This window comes from Coregonus lavaretus (assembly GCF_964263955.1).
Source record: "Coregonus lavaretus genome assembly, chromosome: 15".
NCBI lineage: Eukaryota > Metazoa > Chordata > Actinopteri > Salmoniformes > Salmonidae > Coregonus > Coregonus lavaretus.
The window spans coordinates 3,908,431-3,919,518 of NC_140002.1; the positions used below are offsets into that span (position 1 = coordinate 3,908,431).

The 11,088-nt window shown below is 42.1% G+C and overlaps 1 protein-coding gene across 1 annotated transcript; it reads right to left on the reverse strand.

Annotated features, from left to right (window-relative positions):
* Positions 1 to 794: 794 nt before the first annotated feature.
* On the reverse strand, positions 795 to 2,114 carry LOC311142001 (D(1)-like dopamine receptor; the record flags this gene model as incomplete). The annotated part of the gene is made up of 1 exon (XM_084177547.1): positions 795 to 2,114. One exon carries the CDS (start codon positions 2,112 to 2,114, stop codon positions 795 to 797), a length of 1,320 nt encoding a protein of 439 aa, XP_084033673.1.
* Positions 2,115 to 11,088: the final 8,974 nt, after the last annotated feature.

Genomic DNA, 11,088 nt, shown 5'->3' on the forward strand with positions numbered 1-11,088 from the left:
TTGTAACTCTGTGAAAATTAAAGGCATTTAAAGCATGCCTCCGTTACTGACAAAGTGTTTTAAATATCAAATGCATACATGTGTATACACCAAACCTTACCACAACCCTACCACGCTGAGGCTTACCACTTCAATGTCACAACGATGCAAATGCAAGAGTTGATGAGGGTTGTTTTGAATCATTTTCACCATCCTATGGTCTCTCTCCATATTATTTTACTCAGTTATCATTACCCAGAAGTTTATTCAACTCTCTAATAAATTATGATAAATATTATAAATACAATTTAAAATAATTACACACTGTGGTTGACATCGAAAAAACTATCAAAACCAATTATCTTTATAGTTACCTTTGTAAGAATATGAAACACGCTGTACATATAAATGTAAAGCACTTACCTACGAGACATTTAGCTAATAATTCTACTTCTTTCTCCATGTTATAACAGCTTCCAGGATATTTGTCACTACTGTGTACACATGCAAATGTATACATATTTGTAAATACAACACATGTATACACATGTGTATTTCATTTTACTTTATTCAAGTTATGGAACATTTATCAACAAATCCGTCTATACTTTAATAATAAATGCTGAAGGTGTTTTGCAGATAGTTATCCAGGATAAAGTGCCTTCATTTGAAACATTCTGTAGATTTCCATAGTGATTTGAGTTTTAAGGTTCGCAGTGAAGCTCAGTTTGTATATACCACACTTCTTCTAGGCATACTGCCAGGTCTCTCCCTCTGGGTTCCTTCTCATGTTTGTATACCAATACATACACCCCTCAACATGTCACAGTTTTGTGTTGGCCGTTCTGAGTTATAGGATTAATCTTTTCCAGTGACACGTCGGCATCGCTGCCCAAGTTCTCAGAAAGGGACGGGGACAGTTTCTCCAAGGTCTCATTCTTCTTCTGCAGCTCCTCCTCCTGACACAGGATGCTGTGGGGAATCACGTAGGTGGCATTGTTGCTCTCCTTGGGAATGTGTCCTTTGGGCTGATACTGGGACGCAGGCAGCTGGGATCCATTGTTGTTGATGCTCACTATCTCTATGGCATTGCTGCCCGGGCAGAGTCTGTGGCAGCCCAGCAGGATGGAGAACGCTTTGCGGAAGTCCGCGTTGAAGGCATATATGATGGGGTTGAGTGAGGAGTTGGCCCAGCCGAACCAGACGAACACGTCGAAGGTGCCGGGGCTGATGCAGAGGAAATCAGAGGTGCTGTTGGGATCACAGAAGGGTACCATGCAGTTGAGGATAAAGAAGGGCAGCCAGCAGCACACAAACACCCCCATTATGACAGAGAGGGTCTTTAGGACTTTGGTTTCTCTTTTGAAAGACATCTTGAAGGAGCTCTCCGTCTCCATGTTGGAGTTGTTCCCCATGCTGCTGTGGCGGTTCTTGGCACTCTCCGCAGCCCTCTCCAGGGCTGAGATCCTCCTGATTTGTATCTGGGCGATTCTGTAAATCCGTGTGTAAGTCACGATCATGATTGCCACAGGAATGTAGAAGCTGATGAGGGAGGAGGAAATGGCATAGGTCCTGTTAAGGCTGGAGTCGCAGTTGTCCGGCGGTAGCTCCCCGTAAGTGCCGTTGAGCTCCAACGCCGCAGCCTTATGCCAGTTCAACTGCACAGGGATGAATGAGATGAGTACGGACAGCGTCCATGCCACACTGATCATAATAAACGCCACCTTGGGTGTCATCTTCCTCTCGTAGCGGAATGGGCTTGAGATCGCCCAGTATCTGTCCACGCTGATGACACATAAGTTCAAAATGGACGCTGTTGAGCACATGATGTCGAACGCCACCCAGACGTTGCAGAAGGCACCGAACGGCCAGAAGCCCATGATCTCCGTCGCTGCCTTCCATGGCATCACCAAGATGGCCACCAGCAGGTCTGAAATGGCCAAAGAGATCACAAAGAAGTTGGTGACCTTTGAGCGCAGGTGGCGGAACTTGGTGACTGCAACACATACCAGTGTGTTCCCCAGCAGTGTGGTCAGGATGAGCGCAAAGAGAAAGCAACCTGTCAGAACGCGCTTGGATGAGTCTCTCTCCAGCAAATTATCGCTATCGCGGACCGTGGAGAAGTTCAAATCCATGTTTCTGTCAGCTTGTAGAGATAGAAATCACCCCATAATTCCAATCCCCTGAAGTCAGGCCAATTAGATGGAAAATTGACCCTTGGCCGCTTGCCTGGGGACCAGCGAGTCTGGAGGCTGGTTCACCATGCTCATCACAGCAATCATCCTGCAGAATAGTGTCTATAAATATTTCAAAAAGCACTCTTTAGAAATGAGCCAAAAAATGCATCCTGTTCATGAATTCTCGAAGGTATTCTAATGTTAGAACAGCAGTTTTCAACCATATGTATTCCATCTGTTATTGAAGAGTTGAATATGATGTACCTACGAATCTAAACTTGTATGATTCTCTGCTTTATCATATGTCTATTTCAATGACCTGTCAACAGTCATCTGAAAATTTCACACCATATTCTCGCAGGCATGTTAAGTAAACAGAGGCTGGGCCAATCATTAGCCTTATATGCTGGCTCATCGATACAGTCTATTGATCATATTAGCACTGTGTTTATCTGATTTGTTTAATGACTGACGAGGCGCGTCCGTGTGATTACATTCGTGCTCTTATTGACGCTCCATCCAGGACAAGCGACTGCAGGGCACATGCACTGGACATGCTGCCTGACGCTTTGGACGCTTTGGACGCTTTGGACGGCGATGGAAATGTAGACATGCAGTTGCAATATTGTTGAATTTAAATGCATACGCATCATAACAACAAAAATAAATACATCGTCCGTATCTTTACGCATGAAACGTGGCCTCTGTAGCCTATGTTTTATGAAAATGTATCATTCAAGTTTCCATAAGCGCCAATAACACATAACAGGCTACATCTTACTGTGGAGCAACACAACCGTAATCCTGGAGCTCAGTCCGTTCGTGCGGTCCATTTTGTCCCACATCGAGTCTCCAAAATTGATATGTGACTCCATAGAAGATGAGCTGTCAGCTTCTTTAAAACAACCGTTTTTTTGCCAATGCCCTTAAATCCTAAAAGAAAGCTCAATTATAAGCCATGGTGCACTTCGAAATAGTAGGCTCTACATATTCTCTTTCCCAGGTATCTGTCTACAGCAGAAGCGCGCGCCTCTGTCTGCTCTCCTCGCGTGTGTTCCAGATGCAGCCCGCAGCCTCAGTACCGCCAGCAATGTGTAATTCACATTATATGTAATTTCAAACTTCAGTCTATCTTCACCCGAAAAACTGTGTGACCACATCCAGAGGAGGTGGAAATACCGTCCGATAGAATAATTTAAACCTGTGTATCTTCTCACAAGCTCCAAATCAACAAGAATACGAGCACGTGTTAGTCACGGTTTCCTAAACGTTATGCACCGGATGTCATGCCGCTGTTGTTTTGTTATTTTCTTCTTATGTTTAAGTTATTGTGAAGAGATCCCCATTCCATCCAAGTCTCCAGTCCTTATCCATCACTGACGTGTCCGAAGTGGAAGTCTCTCACTTGTAGATTGAGTGAAGATGAGACGTTTTCATGTGCGCCATATGCACTCAGCTGCGCGCCAGGGTCTCTGGAAATGTCCCCACCAGCTCGTTTCATCTCATTTCACGGTATTTAGGTGAAATGTTCTCATTTGATCCCATTAAAGCCCACGCACTCTTCGATATTTATATTACTTTTATAATTACATGATTAATTATACAGTAGCGTATTATTACAGCAATTGATTTAGCCTACTAAAACTGTGTGGAGTGAGTTCCAAATAAAAGTGTTACTTTCGTCCCGGTTATCCCGAATGTCATATAAGGGATTTGACGAGATAGCACAAGTTGGAATTAAATAAAAATTAACCACGAAATTATTAAAACATCTCATGCTGAAATTGTCTCGAAGTTGAATTTGAAGGGAATATATTTGGATAGATAGGCACAATGAGGCCATCTACTGGAGACCATATGAATGAATAATAAAAAATGAAAATTTAGGCTATTATCATCATCGACATTACATTTACATTTACGTCATTTAGCAGACGCCCTTATCCAGAGCGACTTACAAATTGGTGCATTCCGAATAAGAACACCAATACAATTAATATATTTCAGAGCCAATACAAAGGACACATACCTGCTGTATGCGTTGACATGTAGGTCTGTGTGGACTATAGGCTGCAAACTGGCCAGTTTGGATGTTAAACTATTTAGCAAGCTGAAAACCTCAATGGACCCTTCCATGCTGCCGTCTATGCGTAGTATACATGTGTGAGTAATTCATGTAGACAACCAAGTGTCTGAGGCCTGGCAGATTACACGCCCACTTCCCCCTGTAGCACCAAGCAAAGACTTCCGTGCCGCAACGTTCAGTCAAAGCCCAGTCTCCCTGTCACCACAGACCACCATCCACGTGGTAATGTGTTTCTGCATCGCGTCCTAAAGCAAAATCAGACACTGTATTCAAATATTTATATCCAAAATTCAATCTTCTAGAAAAGTCATGAAAGAGCACCTCAGATCTGATCCATGAGCAAGGATGTTCATATTGTCGGATCTTTGATGGCTAATGACTGATGGGATGACAGGAAACGTCTCAGGGCATAGAGCCCAGCCTGGTTGTCTCTGATTGGAGGAATGGTCTAAGAATGAGCGACTGAGACTGGTCTATGACAGCAGCAGAGCCAGAAAGATGGCTACTCACGCCCCTTGGCATAGGCCACTCATTGCAGTTTGCATAACATTATGGAATGGCATTCAGAATGACAGTAATTGTATGCCATTTCAACATATACTGTATAACATTTACTGGAATACCTTCAAAGGAACCAGTGCAATAGCTGGGATGGACTTGCAGGGATGCTACAGAGTAATGAAGTATATTTGTATTATTATGGTTTTGTTTGTGGTGAACCTGTTACTTAATACTTATCATTTCATAGCTGTAGTATTGTTTTCCTAACAGAGCATGCCCAGTATAAGTAGTAAGGGGGAAATTGGTAATGGTGGTGATGGTAGTGATGATGGTGATGGTGGTGATGGTGGTGATGGTAGTGATGATGGTGATGGTGGTGATGGAGTGATGGTGATGGTGGTGATGGAGTGATGGTGGTGGTGGTGGTGATGGTAGTGATGGTGGTGATGGTGGTGATGGTGGTGATGGTAGTGATGGTGGTGATGGTGGTGATGGTGGTGATGGTAGTGATGGTGGTGATGGTAGTGATGGTGGTGATGGTAGTGATGATGGTGATGGTGGTGATGGTGGTGATGGTGGTGATGGTGGTGATAATGGTGATGATGGGGATGGTGGGGATGGTGGTGATGGTAGTGATGATGGTGATGGTGGTGATGGTGGTGATGGTGGTGATGGTAGTGATGGTGGTGATGATGGTGATGGTGGTGATGGTGGTGATGGTGGTGATGGTAGTGATGATGGTGATGGTGGTGATGGTGGTGATGGTAGTGATGGTAGTGATGATGGTGATGGTGGTGATGGTGGTGATAATGGTGATGGTGGGGATGGTGGTGATAATGGTGATGGTGGGGATGGTGGGGATGGTGGTGATGGTGGTGATGGTAGTGATGGTGGTGATGGTTGTGATGGTGATTATGATATAAGTAGTGAGGGGAGATTGGTGATGGTGGTGATGGTGGTGATGGTGATATAAGTAGTAAGGGGAAATTGGTGATGGTGGTGATGGTGGTGATGGCGGTGATGGTGGTGATGGTGATATAAGTAGTAAGGGGAAATTGGTGATGGTGGTGATGGTGGTGATGGCGATGATGGTGGTGATGGTGATATAAGTAGTAAGGGGAAATTGGTGATGGTGGTGATGGTGGTGATGGTGATATAAGTAGTAAGGGGAAATTGGTGATGGTGGTGATGGTGGTGATGGCGGTGATGGTGGTGATGGTGATATAAGTAGTAAGGGGAAATTGGTGATGGTGGTGATGGTGGTGATGGTGATATAAGTAGTAAGGGGAAATTGGTGATGGTGGTGATGGTGGTGATGGCGGTGATGGTGGTGATGGTGATATAAGTAGTAAGGGGAAATTGGTGGTGATGGTGGTGATGGTGATATAAGTAGTAAGGGGAAATTGGTGATGGTGGTGATGGTGGTGATGGCGGTGATGGTGGTGATGGTGGTGATGGTGATATAAGTAGTAAGGGGAAATTGGTGATGGTGGTGATGGTGGTGATGGCGGTGATGGTGGTGATGGTGATATAAGTAGTAAGGGGAAATTGGTGATGGTGGTGATGGTGGTGATGGTGGTGATGGTGATATAAGTAGTAAGGGGAAATTATAACATGGAGAAAGAAGTAGAAATATTAGCAAAATGTCTCATAGGTAAGTGCTTTACATTTACTAAAACTCCAACCCTGGTTCTGGCCCTGGATATAGCACTGGGACTTGTCCAGTAAGTACGCCAATTTCCGTCTTCCAGTTGGAAACGTTTTGTCTTGTTTTGGCCTATTGAACACAACCCATTTGAGGCAGACCTTGGACCTGATGCTGGTGTGATCCATCATTTTCCCACATGCTTCCCAATCACCTTGTGTAGAGCTGAGTGACCCAGTTCTCTCCACTACTCATTCTGTCTGGTTCAAATTCCTGCTACAATAGTAATTGTCTGGAGATTATGCTTTTATAGCTATAATTGATCTCACCTGTGAATCATATCCAGCATTTTACTAGCCTAACATAGTATAAAGATATAAAGATACTACTGTATATAAAGATACTCTGACTCATCTTGCGTCAACAAACACCCACAGAAAGGTTAAGAAGCTTGTAAAGCAAAGATGTGGTGTGTGAGAGGATTTTAGGGGATTTCACAGATACAAACCTTGCAATTTCATGTCGACAGTCACCCCCTGTCATCAGCAACACAATGCTTAGACTACTAGGCAATCCGACTCCCACAAATCCTCTGTCACCTCGCCACATATTGGTCTCCAGGTCTCCAGCTCATCAGAAAGACTGGGAGAGGATGTTTGGCAGTAATCCCAGATCTCTGCCAGAAGACACACACTCAACAGCATGCATCTATTCTTACTCTGAAATGAAGGAGACATAATTGCTCTGGCTGTTGCAGACTGAACCGGGGGATTGTCATGGTTTCTCGAATGCCATTTGAAGTTCTGCTCTTCGGGAGATTTTGTCTAAGAGCTTAGGGGGTATTACAGTGACTCTTCAGATTACTTTTCTGAAGTTTTAAATGGGTCTCAGTAATGAGAGCGGAGTCTCCATTCTTAGACGAAATACCCTCGCTTGTACCTCACCTGAGGTATAAGACAGAGACAGAGACATCGTGATGGTCTATGTTATTATGGTACACTTAAACAGCTGGCTTTTCTGAAAGGGCAGGATCTTCCCATTATCACCACTTTAATAGTTAAATGTGTGCCATCTGGCAAGATCTTCCCATTATCACCACTTCAATTGTTGACATTTATGCCATCTGTCCACAGCCCCATTTGATAGTGTGAAAATAATTCCTTGGCAATGAAAGCATGGCAATAGAGATCTGGGTTAATCTGCGCACATGATTCAGAACGTTGCCAACAGAACCACTCATTCAGTTCTCAGAAAATGTTGCTCTGCAGATCAGTTATAGCGGCAAAGTACATACTTGTTACACACTTTTTAAACTCTCAGGCAAACTGTTTGTGGAAACTCATAGAATTTACACATATAAGAACAATAATTCTGACAGTGAAGAGACCTGTCAAATTAACATTACTATAGTAGGCTATTCAGGTCTGTTGACAGACAGTATAACTCAGCCACTACAGATGTAGGATCTTAATTTGGAAAAGAAATCCTGCAGCAACAGGATATGTGAATTATTATGTGGATTATAAATCCTCTTCGAAGTAAAGTCCCATGTTTAGGGGACCTGCGTGGTTCTGGTACTGGTTCCAGCCGACATTTTAGCTTATAGATCGATCTGTGGACCAGTACATAGCCACGGGATGTAGGAGTGCTGAGGGTAAAAAAAAACATAATAACAAATAAATAAATACATTCTCACAAAAGTAGTGCATCAATATAGCCGTCTGTAACGCAGGCATTTTTTTTCTTCCTGCCACTAACATGCCTGGAATAACATGTATTTAAAGTTATAAGGAAGGTGAAATCCTATAGTTAGTCGTTTTATGAATTGATTATAGTATTTAGAAAAAATATAAGTCATTTTAAGCCTTATTCATACAGTTTTGTTGAATAGGAAATACATCATATACAATATTTCATATTTTCATATTTTTATCATATTTGTGCTGTGTACTTGAGCTCAAAAGTGGCTACACCGCAGCAATTTATAACTATTTTAACCAGAAAGGTGAGATTTTAACCTTTCTTTGAGTATGCAGCATTACTAATGATTGTTTATGACCCTCTCATGATACATTATTACTTTTGGGGATTACTGTACGTAGATTACATTTTCGATTACATTTAGTTACATTTATGAGGTTTTAATGGACGTTTTTAGGGGGTGATACATTTTTTGTAACAGAAAATCAAGTCTGAAATGTCAAAGTGGAAATTACAAACTTCAGAAGCCTTTTAAAATTTCAAATATTATTATGAATATAATAATAATAATTATTATTATATAAGTAGTAAGGGGAAATGATGGGTTGGCCAAGATGATACCAGTATTCATGTGTTGTATTTACAAATCTGTATACATTTGCTCGTGTATACATTATTGACATTACAAATATCATTTTGGGGATACACTACAAGTTTTAAAAAGGTCTCCTGCAACAGGGTGATCAAATTAAGCTCCTACATATGTAGACTATTCAGGTCAGACGACAGAGAGCATAACCCAGCCACTTTAAGGTAACACTTTATTTGGATAGTACATATGTAGATGCTCTACAGACCATCTACAGAGTATCAGTAACATGTCAGTGTTACCAAATTAAATAGTGCAGATCCCTTTCACACTGATTTTCAACAATGTGCCATATTGCATATGAGCCAGTCGCAGTCGGTGCCGTTTAAGATGAGGGAGGGTGATTTATGAGCATGGCCTTAATTCTATTTCAGCATATTAGATGACTGTCATTCATATTCCATTCACCCAGCTCAATGTACCATCGATAGGTTTAGGCTACTACATACCACTCAAATTTTCCCTCTACCCATCATGAGGTTGCTACAACCTAGCCTACAAATTAAAGTTCACAATGTAGGTGCACAGGTCGAGAGAACAAGTTGAGTAATCAAGATGACAGACAGTGACACACTCAATACCGCCTTGCATACTCTTGCCTGCATCTACGGTGCAATCATTAGTCCAACAGTTGCAAACAAGAGTTTCTATTGGACAAATTCTGATATGTTTATCCCTGTCACGTTCCATTTGCTTCCATTTAAGAAACATTTTTCAACAGAAATGAATACACCCCTGATCACCCGCAAACACAGTTCACTTTCATAGCAGCCACATACGAACAGCATGATCACTTTGCTCATTGTATAATTCCTTCTTGCTTCTACGCGCTCTCCTCCTCTCACCTTTTCCCTTCGCTTGTGGACTTTAGTGCACAACACAACAGCTGTATGTGACCAGGCAAAAAAAACTTTCCAAGCCAAACCTTCATACCATAACCACTAACCGCTACACACAGCCTACATCGTTGTCACCATATTAGCTAAAGTCATAGTCAACATAGCTACTAGAACTAACACATTAGTGAACCTGCTACAATCATGCAGTACAGTGTACAGCAAGCAGTTTAGCAGTTACACTGGTGGGCCCCGGTGGCAATACATTAATAAAACCAAAAGATTATCTTGACTTGGACAAGTTCCAGTGTTGGATAGCCATAGCCAGCCAGCTAACATAGCATCCCTCTCTGTTTGGGCCGGGTCTTTGAGTAGGCTAAACTAGCTAGCTGCATTCGCTAGCTAAGTAAGTGAAAGTGAAATATAGCTCTCTCTCTCTTGCTTCTCCTTCATTTTTGAAGAAATTAATTTGTTCAAAACTGTTCAACTGTTGTCTTTCTCTGTCTTTGAGTCAACTATTCACCACATTTTATGCACTGCAGTGCAAGCTAGCTGTAGCTTATGCTTTCAGTACTAGATTCATTCTCTGATCCTTTGATTGGGTGGACAACATGTCAGTTCATGCTGCAAGAGCTCTGATAGGTTGGAGGACATCCTCCGGAAGTTGTCATAATGACTGTGTAAGTCTATGGAAGGGGGTGAGAACCATGAGCCTCCTAGGTTTTGTATTGAAGTCAATATACCCAGAGGAGGATGGAAACTAGCTGTCATCCGGCTACACCATGGTGCTACCCAAGAGAGTGCTGTTGAGGCTACTGTAGACCTTCATTGCAAAACAGTGTGTTTTAATAAATTATTTGGTGACATGTATATATTTAGTATAGTTTTATCATAAAAGGATAACTTTTTTAATGTTTCACTATTTTTATTTTTATGAAATTCACTGAGGAGGATGATCCTCCCCTTCCTCCTCTGAGGAGCCTCCATTGATATGAGCAGTAGGCTATAATCCTGGTCAGTCATTGCCATGTGGTTTGTTAGTACTGTATTTCTAATTGGATGTTGACTTGATTAGAGGTCAACCAATAAATGACAACCAATCTTAAACATGTTGGTGCCTCCATTACTCTACATACTGTAGAACTCGTTCCAACATGGAAGAGGGAAAATTAGCACAATCCTCATAATCATACAGCGTGAAATAGCTACCCCAAGAGAAGTCAGCAGTGTGTTCTATCTCTCACCCTGCACACAGCCTAGCAGACAGACAACTTTTTTAAGGTGAAACGGTGAAACTGAGCAGTTTGTGCACCCCTGGTGCTACATTGAAAATAAAGTTATATTCATGACTTTCAGTGGGGAGCTATACAGTTGTCAGAGGACATTAACAGCAATGAAAAGGAGGAAGTCTGCACAGGGCATCTTTTCCAAATTCCTCGAAGACGAAATGGTAACACTATCAAGGCAGCTACTTTTCTAATCAATATTTCATTGGAATAATAAAGTGATAGTGA